Source organism: Malus domestica, chromosome 13, assembly GCF_042453785.1.
Source record: "Malus domestica chromosome 13, GDT2T_hap1".
In the NCBI taxonomy this organism is placed as follows: Eukaryota; Viridiplantae; Streptophyta; class Magnoliopsida; order Rosales; family Rosaceae; genus Malus; species Malus domestica.
The window spans coordinates 5785634-5802617 of NC_091673.1; the positions used below are offsets into that span (position 1 = coordinate 5785634).

General features: G+C 36.2%; 3 protein-coding genes across 3 annotated transcripts; 2 read left to right on the top strand and 1 right to left on the bottom strand.

Annotated features, from left to right (window-relative positions):
• Positions 1 to 936: 936 nt before the first annotated feature.
• LOC103451925 (cyclin-D1-1-like) lies at positions 937 to 4702 on the top strand. The gene is made up of 6 exons (XM_008391370.4): positions 937 to 1428; positions 1806 to 1892; positions 2564 to 2662; positions 2826 to 3027; positions 3179 to 3309; positions 3422 to 4702. The coding sequence occupies exons 1-6, from the start codon at positions 1183 to 1185 to the stop codon at positions 3674 to 3676; spliced, it is 1020 nt and encodes a 339-aa protein (XP_008389592.1). The 5' UTR covers positions 937 to 1182; the 3' UTR covers positions 3677 to 4702.
• Positions 4703 to 12630: 7928 nt separating this feature from the next.
• Positions 12631 to 15021, top strand: LOC103451927 (protein PLASTID REDOX INSENSITIVE 2, chloroplastic-like). Its single transcript, XM_008391373.4, has 3 exons — positions 12631 to 12888; positions 12979 to 13077; positions 14681 to 15021. The coding sequence occupies exons 1-3, from the start codon at positions 12676 to 12678 to the stop codon at positions 14873 to 14875; spliced, it is 507 nt and encodes a 168-aa protein (XP_008389595.1). The 5' UTR covers positions 12631 to 12675; the 3' UTR covers positions 14876 to 15021.
• On the bottom strand, positions 14900 to 16746 carry LOC103451926 (uncharacterized). The gene is made up of 3 exons (XM_008391371.4): positions 15632 to 16746; positions 15379 to 15524; positions 14900 to 15283 (listed from the first exon to the last, which is right to left on the bottom strand). Exons 1-3 carry the CDS (start codon positions 15918 to 15920, stop codon positions 15134 to 15136), a joined length of 585 nt encoding a protein of 194 aa, XP_008389593.1. The 5' UTR covers positions 15921 to 16746; the 3' UTR covers positions 14900 to 15133.
• Positions 16747 to 16984: the final 238 nt, after the last annotated feature.

The window sequence follows — 16984 nt, forward strand, 5'->3', positions numbered from 1 at the left end:
AAAATACATATCGTTTTGTTAAAAGAAAAAAAAAATACTAGAGAATAGACCAGAATTGGCGAAGTGTTGATCTAAAATTGGTTACACACTTCCAACAAACTTCTTGCTTATACTCCATCACTGTCGTCAAAGGAACTACAAAATATTGATTTTGAAATGAAAAATCGCAAACGAAAAAATCTACAATACTTTGAGTAATGAATATTTCTCCACTTAAAGTCTTGAGATTCAATCTAAAGTATAGCTACGAAAGAAAATTGGACCACAATTGAATTTAATCTAAATACTTTAAGTGACAGAGTATTTAATTATCCGGAATATATAGCCATAAGCAATAACGAAATGGGAGGATACCAAAAACTTAATCGGCTATGTTTCGGTTGAGAAATTCCCAAATTTTAGAGGATTGATGCCCAATTAAAAGAGATTATAAAATATTATATGAGATAATATAAAAGCATGTACGAGAGATAACGACCTTTTTCGAGTATGAACTTACAATATATCTTGCATGTCTTTGTAATCCATGTATGTACTTTCAATATTTTATACCTAACATTTTGTAGCAATTTGACATCAATATCTTGATACTTGAAAAATCCCTCCCCACAAACAAAATTATTTTTTTTTTGACAAAAAATAAAATATTTTAGATTTTATCAACCAATCAAACGGGCCACGCGGCATCATCATAATTTACTTGTGAATTATATATAGCAAGGGTTTCGCACGGGTGACGTGATGAAACTCCAGTTGCCATCACGCACTCTTTACGTAATTATAATATTTTCCTCCATAAACAGAACCACACATAATTCCCGGAAAAATCACATCACTATTTGTTTTTCCTTTTTCCTACTCTCGAAATTTCACGAAAACGAAAAATAAAGAAATAAAAATAAATACAAAAACTTCATATTTATATCCATCGAAACTGATAGAGTCTCCAAATCAAAATCTCAAGTTTACTCATCTTCCTTACTCTCTCTCTCTCTCTCTCTCTCTCTCTCTCTCTCTCTCTCTCTCACTCTCACACACACACACACACACACACACAATCTCTCCACAGAGACAAGCATTCCGGCGACTTCTCGGATCAATCTCCGACGACGATAAGTGATGGGGAACCAATGACTCAAGCGATCAGGGACGACGGCGATCATCATCATCGTCATCATCATCATGTCGACTGTATGGAGCTCGGACTGTTTTTCGGACCTCTTGTGCGCGGAAAACTCCGGAATACTGTCCGGAGAGTCGCCGGAATGCTCGTCGGACGTGGAATCTCCGGCGTGTAGCGAAGAATCCATCGCCGGATTCATCGAAGGGGAGCGCCACTTCGTCCCCGGTTTCGATTACTTGTCTCGCTTCCACTCTCAGTCGCTCGACGTCACCGCCAGAGCCGACTCCGTTGCATGGATTCTCAAGGTAAAACGTCAAACGATTTATTTAATCGGCGGCTAACTTTAATATAATTAATGTAGACCATTGTGAACGAACTGATCGTCGCACATCCTTTTCTCCTCCGTTTTCTATTTCTGACATTTACATGGAATTAACTTAATCAAATTCGATTCAAGTCAAATGGATAGTGTAAAAATCAGTTCTCTTGAAACGCATGCGCGTGAGAGCTTTAGATCTATTATCTATAGTGTCTCTTGCATTGCTAGCGTCAGGCGAAGACGCTGTTTATCAGCCGCCGGATCTATCTGTAAATTGCTTTTCAGTTTCGGACGAATACCGGCGGCTCAATTGGATTACTTCCCTTGTAATATCAGTTAATCAATATTACGTTCTGTATGCAGGTCCAAAGTTACTATGGGTTTCAACCACTGACGGCGTATCTCTCCGTTAACTACTTGGATCGGTTCTTATACTCCCACCGCCTGCCGGTAAATTTAATCTTCATTAGCGATTAAGCTGAATAATATTTAAGATTATATCCTAATTATTGGTGAAAGACGTAATTACTTTATTGACTATTCTAAGTACGTATAGACTTTTCAAACGTACGTAAAATTAATCGAACAAAACAAAAAGTTCACTGTACAATGTGGACAGTAGGTGATTCGTTGTACGTACTGTTCCATTACAATTTCGAGAGATTTTTTCACTATAACCAGTACCTCGTATGTTACATATAACCAATACCTCGTATGTTACATCATGTATCACTAAACAAATGATGAGATATATGTGCTAAAAAATTAATAACTTAAAAAATAAAATTTAATATCATTCCTATTAAAACACATGATGTACTACTTGTGTTCCCGTCACAACTAAAAATTTCTCTACGATCCTCTAAACTAAACTCCAAATTTTTTATTAGGTTAATCTGACTTTATAATTACTACAGTATTAAAGTACAATGATACTAATTATTACATGTCCTTTTAATATTAACTTTGTTATTTTTTCTCTGACACGTGCTAATACGTCTAGCATTGTGTATCGAGTGCAAACCAACAAATTACACAGGAATCTTAATTAATTAAGTCCATATGATGACGATAGTACTTTTTCTAATAATACGCGTTTTGTATGTTTATTGTTTGATCAGCAAGCAAATGGGTGGCCGATGCAACTTTTAAGTGTTGCTTGCTTGTCCTTAGCTGCTAAGATGGAGGAACCTCTGGTTCCTTCGCTGTTGGATCTTCAGGTATTAATTATTATACGTAATCAACCCTAATTTTTTCTTAATCTAGACTTATTGATTTTAATGTGTTTTTTTTGTTGGAATATTGATTTAATGTTTAGTTATGGCAATAATATTATAAAACAGCTAGCATGTCACTATAATGTAAGATGTACACGTGTCATAGGTGGAAGGTGCCAAGTTTATATTCGAACCCAGAACAGTCCGCAGGATGGAGCTTCTGGTGCTGAGCGTTTTGGATTGGAGGCTACGATCCATAACACCCTTCTGCTTCATCGCTTTCTTTGCATGCAAGCTCGATCCAACGGCAACTTTCATTGGCTTTCTCATTTCACGCGCCACGGATATCATCTTATCCAATATCCAGGGTACGTACTGTACGTAATATTTACATGCAGATTTGTATATCTATACGTAATACAGTTGTGTAGGTGTGCGTACGTATATGCATTGTGATAACTTGTAGCTGTTATTCTTGACTTTTGTTGTTAATGAATTCATAATTATGTCGATCCGTAGAATCTAGCTTTCTTGAATATTGGCCATCATGCATTGCTGCGGCAGCAATACTCTCTGCAGCCGATGAAATCCCAAATCTGTCACTTGAAAACCCTGAACATGCCGAATCATGGTGTGATGGACTAAGCAAAGTAAGTACACATTATGATTGCTTTGCAACATGATATTTTAAATTATTCTAATCTACATGTTTACTTTAATTTGCAAATTCCGAAATATATCCATTTTCTAATTAATTTGCAGGAGAAAATCATCGGATGCTATCGATTAATGCAAGATCTAGTGGTTGGAAATAGTCGGAATAAAAAGTCATCACCCAATGTGCTACCACTCCAACTCCGAGTTACGGTTAGGGGTAGAATGAGGTCGAGTTCGGACTCATCGTCCTCGTCATCGATCTCATTATCTTCGCCATCGTCATCATCACCGATATCATATAAAAGGAGGAAACTAAATAACTGCTTGTGGGTAGATGATGACAAAGGAAACTCCGAGTAAGGGGATATGGGAATTATAAATAAAAGGGAAATGAAAATGGTGGTCCAAAAGTTGTCTAGAAACCTCATATTTTTAGGAGGGGTTTTGGGATTAAAAATACCTGATCGTGGGGTTTTGTGTAGATTATAGTATATATAATGTCTGTATGTATAAGAGTTTGGTGAGTTTTGGAGATATTTTATTATTTTATTTGTTGTTTTTGTTGGTGGGCATTGCCATTATTCATTATATAATGGCTTTGCCGATTCCCAAGGGAGGGGGATTTGTTTTAGTAAAGAGATATGATTTATAAAAATAGTGGAGTCATGGAAGCGCGAATGAAGTGGGATTGAATTCAAAGGCCTCATTGAAGTTGGTGGGACATGAAAACAAGGAAAGAAAAGAAAGGGTTGGCAAAATTAGGGATCCAGCTTTGAAGTTTGAGCAGTTTTTGCTGAATGAGACCAATATGGAGTCAAATGAAATTGGAATACAAGAATCTATGCTTTTGTGAGCGCTACGACGCAGTTTGAGAACAAAGATAATATGATTCGTGTGCCGTTGTTTAAGTTTTTCTCCTCATCTAGGTTGATTATTGCTTCTGACTCCTCAACTGTGTGCGTTTTTTGACGGGAAAACCAAATGAACGGGTGGAGGTGAAGACTGAATACGATCGGTGGCTTCACCCATTTTGGACTTTTGAGTGGTGTGTGTGCTCTCCCACACTGCTTTGGTGGCAGAGTGCGTGGCGCACACCTGTCTATGTGTGCATTTTTGGCGGGAAATTGCCTGTTTTATTGGCCTTGAGTGGGCCTATAACCATACTGATGAACTCTGGTGTTCACACGGGTGGTGCATGGTCACTCGTGTCTACGCCTTTTTTATTTCTCTTCATTTATTTGATTTTTTTATTTAAAGAAAAAAAAATCACGAGGGGGAGAAACCTCCTTAGTATTGTCCTAAAAAAATACAAAGGTCTTTGGGGCCTTTTCATGTGTGCTGTATTTGATTCATCATCAATAAAATATCATCAATACTTCTTTCGTATCTCTCTAGCTATCTCTCTGGCACATCATTGACAATACACAATTTGCAGCTTGGTGCTTTATGTTTATTTTCTGTGTGGAAGTTTGTGAGTGATTTTAGCTCCTCTGCAAAGTGAGACCACATTTGGTCCCGCGATCAATAAAGACCGTTCATTCATCGAGCGTGACTGTTCATATTAAGAGAATTTGATTTCACGTCCTCACATATATGAACCCCTCTCGTGACCAACGATTAGAAAATCTGATGAATCATTGTGAGCAAGTCACGTGATGGATGTTGTTCACTCAAATGAAAAAATCTGTTGTGTCACTTTGAGTAAGTCACATGATAGATGTTTAGTGGAGATATCTCTAGTTGTATGCACAAACATATATATAATTGTACACATACATATGTATATCTTTGATATTAGAGCAAGTTATCTCATGACCGGCCCATGGCTGTTCTAATATCTCTACCAGATATCAGACAACTCTGCCTGATATGCAGTGATATTTCACCTTCACAATTGTATTTTATTGATGATCAGCTAAACAAGTAGGGTTTCAGTTCGTTAATATGAAAATTAACAAGGTGGGGTGTATACTGTGGTGGGCGCTAGGCTGAGATAAGATGATATGGTGGGAAAAAGCCAAGGCCTTGAAAAGGTGCTTTTAATTAAGTACTTACAGCTTCTCACTACAAATAGAAAAAGGCCAACTAAGAGCATGTCATTTAGTCACAGATCCCCGACATGGGGTATATTATTTTTGCATGTAGTAGCATCATATATTATGGCCCCTTATGTACATATCATATGGCTTGTAAAAGGTAACCATATGCATTTAAAGCAACTGCATGCATAGTCATGCAATCTTATCATCAACTTCTCGATTAATTTTCCAGGTGGCAATATGCAAACCGATCGAGTATCCATCATCTCTCAAATCTTCCTACATCACTTTTATTTTTCTTAGTTTTACTCACACACACAAGGGCCGAAACTTACTAAGGCCAGAAAGGCACGTGCGCCCCAGTTTTTGGCCAGTGAAAAAATGGTATGAGCAAGTAAATCGCAATTATTTTTCGTCAAGACGAATAATAATCAACTCACTATCATCATCAACTCTATTTCTCGTTCCTCATTTAGAACTACCAAAAGGCGGGTTTAATATATATATTGTTTAGTTGTATAGTTTATTCTGGTAGCTAAAGAAAAAGAATTATCTCTCGTATGTCTAATAAATTTGACCTCCTAGCCCTATACGTATATAACTTATTTATTTGTTCACGTACAATATTGACCCTAAAATATACTTAAAATGGCTAAGCACACAATGGGTATGAATTGGTCAAGTGCTCGACAAAATGCCTCACTTAAAATTTTAAAAAATTGACACTACACTCTTTTTAAAATTTCACGAAGACTTGCATCTGTCATTGCTTAGTTGTGCTCGCATAAACATTATTTAAAGCTTCGCCCTTGCACATACACATCTAAATTATGTCAATATGGCTGTTTAAATGGACCACCATGAAATAAAACAACCAACGTAGTGATAATTGTTGGAAAGAAAGTACATTTTCTCCAATTCCTCTTGGATGGTTGCCTTTTAGGGTATAATAATGCCATCATCCATCGAGGACATTGAGAAAAAGCATCCATGCTACCGTATTATTAAATTTAGGGTTTCTACAGTGTATTCAGGTTTTACTTTGTTTGAGAAAGTTGAAAGTTTAAATTTGATGAACAAGTGTTGAACAAATAAATTAAACTGAAAATATGACTTTAGCCCCTGAAACTCAAGTTTCTTTACATAAAACCCGACATAGTCTTTTTATCTGAATAAAACCCAATGACTAGGCTCCACATAAGCAAATTCATTAATTTTGTTTGCCTTTACACATTTTACATTTTGCAGATGCCTAAAATACCCCTAATTACCGTTTTAATGTAAACATTTAATTCTATGCAAATTTGAAAGGAGAGATTAATGGAAAAAAATGCATTAATGTTTAAAATAATAATATGTCATAACAAATTGTATGTTAAGGAAAAAAAGAACTAATAATGTTATACTTTCCTTAAGATTTCGTAATTGTTTTTCAAATTTGCATAAAATTAGACAATTTTAATTTAATCTTGTCATTTTCTTACCAAATGAAAATATGAAAGAGCACTATAAAATAATTTAGCTATATTTAAAAAATATAGGTAAATTATTTGGACATGTGTATTAGTAATAAATTTGCCCTGTATATGTAATGATACATGTAAAATAATTTACTTATAAAATAAAAAATGTTATTTGATTTCAAAATAAATTTATCTATATTTTATATAATAATATAGGTAAATTATTGCACACATATATATTAGTAGTAAAATGTGGCCAATATATATAATAATGCATGAAAATAATTCACCTACAAATACATGAAATTTGATTAAAAAATAATATATCTACTACTTTTTGTTTATAAATTTCAATTTCTTTTTTTTTATATTACAAACATAATGTACCTACAATATAATTCACCTACAAATAAAGGAAATTTGATTAAAAAATAATATATCTACTACTTTTTGTTTATAAATTTCAATTTCTTTTTTTTATATTACAAACATAATGTACCTACAATATAATTTACCTATTGTTTAATCTTATAAGAAAATAATGTATCTACAGTTTTATTTTTTATTTATTTTTTGTCGAATATCTACTGTTTTATTTTAGTAGAGATAATTTGTCTTGGTTTAATTCTTACGAAATAATTTAGGCACTGTTTAACTTTACCAAAATAATGGAACTACTATTTTAATTTACCTACAAAATAAATGTTATTTGATTCAAAATTAATTTACTTATATTTTACATACAAATATAGATAAATTATTTTTAACAAGCATATATGATAACAAACAAAAAATGCCTAACGTATGTAATAATCTAGGTAAAATAATTTACCTACAACATAAAAGAATATTAATTGGTTCTTTATTGTTTTTTATCCAACAATATTATTTGATGCAAAATAACTGATTGTACAAGGATTTTTTTTTTCATATGAAAAATGTGCCCATAATTGTTTATGAACATGGTTAAATTAATATATATATATATATATATATATTCCTAATATTTTCCATACAAGAAAGGTGAAATTTTCCATATGGGGTTAATTACTAATCATAATTAGGGTAAGTAATAATATTTATTGACATAATTAGGGTTTTGTGGCATAAGTTGTAAATATGTGATAATAATTGGTTACATATTTGTCTACATGGTACTCTATTTGAAATTTGGGTTTTATTTGGATATTTAATATTAGGTGGGTTTTTGTTTGGAAAATAAGAGTTTCAAGGGCCATTTTCTAAAGAACCCTAAATTAAATTCTGAGTTAAGAAAAACATAGGTTTAGATAATTTATTCACATTGATGAAGCTTAGCTAGTTAATTACTTGCTGCTTTACAAAAGGATTTAATTAAGTTTGTTTCGACAATGTGGATCCCTTGATCGATCCATGCTGTCGGAATCCACTTTCTAATTTAATTAAATGAATCTAATTAATCAATTCATAATTAATTATGAATGGAACTTGCTAATTAATCAATTCATGCAACATGGAATTGCCTCATTAGGGCCAGCTAGCTAGGGTTTTTTTTTTTGGTGGGAGCCATGAAGATTAATTTTGGACCACACGGATCCGTCACCAAATGCCAATTCGGATCCATATTCTTCTTCTTCCCCCACCAAAAAGGTCACCCATTAGACAAAATGCAGGTCCGCGGGTTTGGTGATCAACAATTGATAAACCTAATTTATTCACAATTAGCCCACCTCCTAGACCTATGCATGAAAAGTGACAAAAAAAACTTAACTTTAATTAAAACATAAATCTGACGGGAAATAGGACAAATCGTGGAGCGCAATGACAATGCTATCAAACAATTTTAACCACACAAAATAAATACAGATGGTTTATCTTTATCCAAGATCATATACTTTTATTTTTCCACAACAGCAGCCATAGATGGTGCTGTTTACACCAGTAGATACAAATATATCATATGCTTTTTATAGTGCCCTAACTCATATGAGCTTTGAGCAATAGGGTTTTTCAGGGTCCCTTGAGTATAATTCGATGGCAGTATATCGAACCCACGATGGTGACGTGACGCCTTCTCATTGGAGATAAAAAGGTGAAAACGTTTTGTTTTGTTTTGTTTTCTTTATACACTTTGGTTTTTTTAATAGAAATAGGAAGGTGGTGGTGTGGTGCCTCTGTGAATTTGGATTTTGTAGGCAATTTCTTTCCAACATTATTTATCCCTCCCATCATGATCAAGGCCAAGCAGTAAAGTGTGGGGATGATTAACATGTTGCTATCATTCACCTATTATATACCACGCATATGTTGAAATTTAGATGTGGTAATTGACAATCATGCATCAACTGTTGAATTTTTGAGAAACTTGAGATTACTGTAGACCATAGATCAATGAGCTAGAGATCACATGGGTACAACTCAAATAATTAGAGTAACTAGTGGCAAATGATTATTACTTTTTCCCAAGTACAAATCAAGTTTTAAGATTCATGCTATTAAATTCGATCGATCACTCATTTTGAGAATGAAAATATTTGACCTATCACTTAAACTGTAAGCGATTATATCAATATATAGCCATGTAATTTGTTTATCTTGAATTGTATATGAGGGAATGGAATTGCAAGGGCCCAACCCTCTTATTTTTCAGTGGTGAAAACTTGTCCGCATGCTTCTTTTTCTCTAAACAAAATGGGATTTTAAAGTGAGGAATCCTAAGTATGAACCCTAAAGCCAAAATTTCTTTTTCTCTCTTAGTGCTCAAAAGTAAGAGGTTTGGAGGTGTAGGGAGCAGAATCTTGCTCTTTAGCTACTCTTTTTCTTGCGGAATTTTCAACTTTTTGAGGCCAATGACAAAGATAGAGGACCCTAAATATTCATCCTTTAAAGGTCATCTTTCGTTGTAAAAACCATATGCTCGTGGGGTTTCTGCAAAAGTCAGGCCCCTTAGACTAAAGGGTTCAAAAGCTAGAATGATGCTGAATATTTCAGATATCAGGTTTTGATTTTATGCTGAATGCAAGACACCACCATTCTCAAGTCCTTGAAATACTATCATTGTCCCCATCCCCCATACATGTAAGAGAATTAAATCAATTAAAAGAAAAGATTGTTCAAATTAAAATAGAAAATTGGGAAATCAGACAAAATTGCTGAAATGATAAGTTTTTTAGTATATCAGTATGTTATCGATATTTGATCGATAAGTCATCAATATGTCATTGGTCAAAATTGAAATTTGATTTTGGTAATCTAAGCCAATTTTTCAAGAAAATTTGATCGAAGACCCCTCCAACACCTGTAAAATTCATGTTGTGTCTCTTCAAAATGATCTTCCAGCTCAATCGAACAGATGACATGCAGATATATGTAAAAGTGGTATCTGTATGGGGAGGCCTAGTGCATGTGTTTGGCTTTATTTTTACAACTTGATCAAATCAAAATTGGAGAGGACTCTTTGGATGCCACGAAAAGAAGTTGAAAGGGGTAGGAGCTGATGTACGATGGCCGGTTGGCTATTATCGAGGGAGCGTGTGTGTCTGATATTTTTCTTCTTTCTTTTGCTTTTTTGATAGTGCCTGGAGCTGGACCTCCATTTTCAAGAGTGGAGACAAAAGGGTCGTCTGTTTAATCATCAATATACATTAAACAGCCATCATCTCTTCGTTTAGATCATATCATGTATATGCATCTTATTAATTATATATGTACACATAACAGAACACATTTTTGTTTTCTTGTCATAATTTGATCAAAAGCAAACAAAATGTCTTTTGCTATAGTTGAAATTAACGAGCATGTACTGAGGCATGATTGTCTCAAAACCTTATCAACAATGCATGTTAACAGTATGACAATTTAAAGTGTCGTACTAAGTGATAAAAGAAAGTTATCGCACATATGAGGCTAAACAACTCACTAGACAAGTAGATTGCACAAAAGATTTGTTGAGCCATGGTTGTGTCAAAACCCTAATCAACGATGCATGTTAACATTCTAACGTGTCATATATATTATGTGCCAAAATGAACTTACTAATTAACAAATCACTAGACAAGTAGATTGCATAAAAATACATTGAACGATCGTCTCACTCAATACCCTAATCAACGATGTGTGTAAACAATCTAACAATTTCACGTGTCATATATAGTGTGACAAAAGAAACTTATCATACATATGAGACTAATTAATAAATCACTAGACAAGTAAATTGCATAAAGAATACTTAACCAAGTACGAATGGAAAATGTGACTTGAGTTTAGTAAGTAGTGTGCCTTAGCCGAAAAGGATGTTAGCCGAAAGCTTCTGCTCAGACTGCATTAAAAGAATAACCAGGACACAGACAAGATTAGAACATTGCCTAATTATGTTTAGGTGTAGAACACCAACTGTGAAAGGTTGTGGTCGTTGAAAATTTTTAGGGGTAAAGGCATAGATCCCTTTTATCTTGGGTGCAAATTGAAATATATACCCCTCATGGTTAACGACAATTAAAACTAGAATTCAAATATTTCCTGTTTTAATTTCGTTTTAGTTTCTTTATCCTCATGAACATGTTCTAGCTACTTCTTAAGTGGCATGGCAGTTCTCCTCTCTGTCTTTGCATGTGGGAATATGTTACAGAAAGAAAAAGAAAAAGGGTGAATGCATATAAACAATTGATTCTAGTGCATTCCACTTCATTAACCCATGACGGAAAGAAGAAACAAAAAAATCTTTAAAGCGAAACGTCAAGAGCATGATAGAAGATTTGTATCTCAACCTTATTAAGAATTCACTCGAAATTTTGTATTCAACTCTTCCTTATCAAAATATTGATTTTCGAAAAGAATCATAAAAAATGAGGGAAAAAAAACATAATGTATAGGATTTGGAATTGGATGTGAACTTATCCATAGACCAACAATCGCTAATTGGGGTGGATGCTTTTGTTTAGCAGAAAGCTTCCTCCAGAATGTTTGATTTATTAATGCAAATTAAGTTGAAAAGAAAGTTCACATTGCTTGAGGATGAACGTGTTTAATTGTAGGCACAATTTTTAATGAGCATTAGGGATTAATACGAAGCACTTCTCTCTATGTTAATTGCCTTTTCCCATTTGACCGTCTCCTCCCAACGCGGTAGTAAACTAATAATTTAGAACTTTTGTGGTTTAAGCAAAGTACAATAACATACAGGATCCAAAACTTTATTATTTTAAAGGTAAAAACTTTGTTATTTTCATTTTATTTTAAGTTTTTTGAGTTTCCTTTTGTATCCAAAACTTCTCTCACTTTACTACTTATTTTGTACGCACAATAACACATCTTTTCTTTGGTTTTATTTCCCTAAAAAAATTTCGTCTTTGCTACTGTCATGTGGAAAGACTTGTGTAGTTGGCCCGGACTACGTCATTGATAGAGTAATCCTAAACAAAGCATGGAATATTAAAGTGGGGCTTATTCTCAATACGAAGAAAGTTGAGATTTACTATAAAATCAATTGGTACTGTAGAGAGTAGTTTAACTTACTTATAAATCCATGCAAGGTTCATTCTCAACACGCCCTTCACATGTGGCGAATTTTCAACTCAAACACTTGAGCAACACAAATGAGATGGCATGGAGTGCATGTAATCATTGAGCTTCAAACGTGAGACAACCCACTCTAATACTGAGATTCCACCATAAAACGAATTAGTAATATGAGGAATAACTCAACTTACATAGAGGCCCATAAGATCTGAAACCCAAGCCTAAGCCAGCGATCTTAAAATGCTGGCCCATTACAATTCTACGACAAAGCCAACCGGCCCAATTCAAATAATATTGCAGTGGTTTTGATTTCGTTAGAATCATATCCGCCATTCTGAATGTCGTTGTGTACTCCTTAACAATGGCGCTCCACAAACCCTGTGGCTGTGGCCCTCTCGTTTCGAGCCCAGCACTTACTCCTCCCTCCAAAACCCCAATGTCCACCGTTATTCATATTCTTCGTCCGCCACTAAAACCCATATTCAGAAACTCCGCCGTAAAGCCGCCGAGAGCCACGGCGGCGACGCCCCAGAAGTATGTTTATCCTGACCCAATTCCCCAGTTCGCAGAATCTGTAAGTATGCTTGAGAATTTATGCCTTTTTTGTGGAGTTGATCTGAATGCATGTTTATGTTGTGTTATTAGCTCGACTTGTTTGTTGCAGGAGACTCAGAAGTTCAGGGCAGAGCTTTCCAGGAGGTTAGTTAAGGAGAAGGAGACTTTTGGGCATGACCTCCATAGTGTGGTAGACGTCTGTGCAGAGGTTTGTTATTCATATATCTAATGGGTTTTCTTTTCCCGTTTTCTGTGGTGAACAGTTGACTGATAAAAATGATAACATTAGTCGTGTAATTTGAGGGAGTTGTGTCCTAACGTAACAAAACCATATGCCGCCATGTTAGCTTCTAGGCTCATAGTTATGAATTTGAGGGTAGCTAATAGAATGCCATTGTTTCACCAATTTGGAGTTGCAAATGATTGATGCACCCGCTCTCGTAGCTCAAGTAGATAAGAGTATTCATCCTACAACTAAAGACCCGAGTTCGAAATTTTGGATCCCTTACCCAATTTTGCTTGTATAATAAAAAGGTTGATGAACAATGAATATGTACATGAGTCTATGAGCAGTAGCTGGCCCATCCAGTACAAGAAATAGGCCTTGGTTGTGAACTTCTGGTGCACTCAAAACTCTCTAGGGCAAAATTACTGGGCTTGGACTTCAGATTCCGGCCTATTCTAGTGAGGAGTTAAGAGAGAGAATATAATTATGATATGGTAATGAGAACATTCGGATTCTGCATCATAGAGCAAGTGGGTTCTTTTCTTCATGTTTGGTTTACATTTATTATTCTGGACTTCCTGGTGGCCGGTGGAGACATAGATTTTGATTACCTATTTGACATGTGGTCCTAGCATTCATGGCATCTGTGGTCTGGTGATCTGCGTGTTGGATTTGATTTCTGACTCACTTATGGATAGGTCTAGTCACCTAATTTTTCCAACCCACTGGTACTATGTGATTTGTGAAGATTGGAAAAACTGTCTACTTTTATTACACAAGTAACGTACTAACGTGTATAATTATATACAAATATGAACAAGGACCTGTAATCTGAAACTGACCCTTCATTCTAAGAGGAGTGCATTTTTTCGGTCACCACATAACCTGGCGTATTGATTGTCGTTAGTGTGATTTAACGGCAATCAATGTGGTGGGGAAAAATGTTTCCTTCGAAGTGTGTATGGCAACAATGTAATGAACAACGTACGAAATAGAATTGGTTATCAGACGAGCCCTATTTTTGAAGTTGTGATGTCTTTTGGAATGATGGTTTTATTGGCACCGAAAATATTGATCTGGAATCCCTCTCCCCCTTTTAATTTCAAATTCAAGCCGTGCGCGGCTGGAGGGGGAAAGGGATGAGGGATTCCTCTTCAAATTTTAATTTTTTTTCCCAATTGTATGATAAAAGAGTTTTGCCTGGGGGCCTAAGGAGTTGTAACTTTTATGGTGCAAGCCAACCCTTTTATGTGAATCGGATGTTTCCTTTCTTTTCTAATTTCTATGGCGTGTGAGTGAGCCAGTGAGGCTATGAGTTTTGCCTGACTTGTAAAACAGTACAATAATTGAGCCTTTGGACAAAAATCTGACCTCACTCCCCTGTACTATTTTCCAGACAGCTTCCATCAAATAGTTCTTTCCATCTTTGCACGTTAACCTTCTGGCAAATGTTGTCTTATTCCTACCTACAATTTCAATATGTGGTGCATTAAAACTCGGGTGCAGAGGATAGAACACACTCGTTTGATACTATTTGAATCACTCAGAATTCAATTAACTAATTTAACCTCTTGTTTCAAACCAGATATTCAGTGAATTCTTGCACAGGGAGTATGGAGGACCCGGGACATTGTTGGTAGAGCCTTTCACTGATATGTTGGTTGCTCTGAAGGAGAAGGAATTACCTGGAGCACCTTTGGCTGCAAGAACATCTCTGTTATGGGCTCAAAGCTACCTCGATCGAGACTGGGAAACTTGGAACTCGAAAACACCGAAATGATGTATCATTTTTGTAATCCACACAAATTTAACTTTTGGTTTTGTATTTCTCCAGATCATTTATATTTCAAACACAAAAAAATGGGGAAGAGACCCATTGGCTACCAGGAAACTCACACTTCTAATACAATGTCAGATTCAGCGCTTTTTTTCTGTGTGTTGCTATACAGATGGATTATTGCTTTCAACATGGGATCCATTTTTGCACTCTATTGTCTACTCTGCATTCTGTTCGCTATCGAAGTTTGGAAACCGCTGATCAGTTTACGCCCTCGGAGATGCTCTGCAACGAGGGGCGCCAAGACTTGGACCTCAGTGCGGCAGCAGCAGCAGCGGCAGCAGCAGCAGCGGCAGCAGCGGCAGCATTCGCTGATGATGTCCTTGATCGGTGCCTTTCGCGTTTTGAAGCCTGAATTACCACACAGCTAAGCATTAGTATTACAGACCGATAACAGAAGTTTGTCGATACAAACAGATGAGAAGGGTTGTTCAACTTCTACATACATGCTTGTTATTCTCCTTCTCATCAGATTTCACTTCTGCTGCTGCCTCTTCGCAACCCGAATTCTCCTTCCCTTGCCCAGTTCGCAACTTCTCGAGCAATTCGAGCTGCTGTTTCTTCTTTTTCGCCTTCAAAACCTTCTTAACCTCTACAAATACCACCCAAAAAAAAACACAAACATCAACACACAGAAACTTTCAAAACCCGACAACAACCCGACAACAACCTCAAAAAACATGAACACAAAGACCATACCTTGAGCAGTAACCAGCCGGTAGGCATGGCCGAGAGCGAGAGTTTCGTTTGGCCGAAGAAGCTTGACGCGAGTGAAGCGCACCGCTTTGCCGTGCTCTTCCTCGTGATTCTCTGCTACTTGTTCGTGATCTTGTTCGGAAACCGGCAACGGAATGATGAGGGAAACGTAGTGACCGGGGTTCAACCTCATCACCTCACTCGCACTTATAGGCCAATACATCCTCTCTAGCTTCCCACTCGGATGCTGTATCACCAGAGCTGCTGCATCAATGGCTTGACAGTTCCCCATCTCTCTCTCTAGACCCTCTCTCTCTCCAGAAACTTACGAAAGAAGACGACGACGACGAAGATAGAGAGATAAGGAGGAAGAAGAAGAAATAGAAGAAGAAATAGAAGAGGAAGAAGAAGGAAGTCACTTTCTGTACAGCTCTCCTCCCATAAGTTCACAACCCACAAACCCAAAGATATAAGCAAAGGTTTACCATGTTTCCCCGTCTCTCTCTCACTTCCCCAACCAACTCATGCTGCGTGCTTTAGTTTAAAACCTAATTGACACTGAAACATGTCCAAGCAACGAGAGATTTTTCAATGATCGGCACACGAGATGGTATCACTATATAAATAGTATGATATATGTGTTAAAAGGTTAATAACTTAAAAAATAAAATTTTCAACCACTTACTTAAAAACAAGTAGTGTACTACTCGTGTTCCCGTTACAACATAAAATTTCTCCCAAGCAACAATGCCGATTATTTTAATTAGTACTAACAGTGATTATGAGCTTAGTAGCAAGGGGGCACCGGCTTGGTGATTACGAAGCGAGTTTACTGCCACGTGGAGAGATGTTATATGGTAGTGGTTTGGAAGGACACGCTCGGGGGTATCGACGGGGTCAAGGTTTAGGGACTTAGGAAAAACCGAAGCTACTAATTAATGTGAGAAAAGTATTATGTGACCAAGGCGGCAGATGGGGCAGGGCGTGCGTGTGCTAAGATTCTTTTGCTTTGAGTATGGACAGTCGACTACGACATCCCATCACACACTATCTTGGTGAGGTTCTAACTTTGTGTTTGGTTGCCAAGAAAATGGGAGGAAAGATGGATTCCGGAATGTGAAAAATTCAGAGCGATCGGAGCTCTTTATACACGTTGCGTCCACTGCTAATCATGCATGATTTATTTTGTGTAATTAACTTTTGAAATTCTGTATGAGGAGGGTAGTACTCATTCAACATGGGGGCTGCTAGCTATGCGTAAAAAGCAACCCACTAATGTGTGTTTAGGGCGGGAAATATTATTAAGCACTATGCACAACTTTTCGTACAAGCTTCAGTGTCCAACGCAATTTTGAG

Coding starts and splice junctions, on each gene's coding strand:
- LOC103451925 (XM_008391370.4), top strand. CDS start 1,183: ATGTCGACTGTATGGAGCTCGGACTGTTTTTCGGACCTCTTGTGCGCG. Junction 1,429..1,805: donor CCGTTGCATGGATTCTCAAG/GTAAAACGTCAA, acceptor TTCTGTATGCAG/GTCCAAAGTTACTATGGGTT. Junction 3,028..3,178: donor CATCTTATCCAATATCCAGG/GTACGTACTGTA, acceptor GTCGATCCGTAG/AATCTAGCTTTCTTGAATAT.
- LOC103451927 (XM_008391373.4), top strand. CDS start 12,676: ATGGCGCTCCACAAACCCTGTGGCTGTGGCCCTCTCGTTTCGAGCCCA. Junction 12,889..12,978: donor TTCCCCAGTTCGCAGAATCT/GTAAGTATGCTT, acceptor TGTTTGTTGCAG/GAGACTCAGAAGTTCAGGGC. Junction 13,078..14,680: donor TGGTAGACGTCTGTGCAGAG/GTTTGTTATTCA, acceptor GTTTCAAACCAG/ATATTCAGTGAATTCTTGCA.
- LOC103451926 (XM_008391371.4), bottom strand. CDS start 15,920: ATGGGGAACTGTCAAGCCATTGATGCAGCAGCTCTGGTGATACAGCAT. Junction 15,525..15,631: donor CCGGCTGGTTACTGCTCAAG/GTATGGTCTTTG, acceptor TGGTATTTGTAG/AGGTTAAGAAGGTTTTGAAG. Junction 15,284..15,378: donor AGAAGGAGAATAACAAGCAT/GTATGTAGAAGT, acceptor GTGGTAATTCAG/GCTTCAAAACGCGAAAGGCA.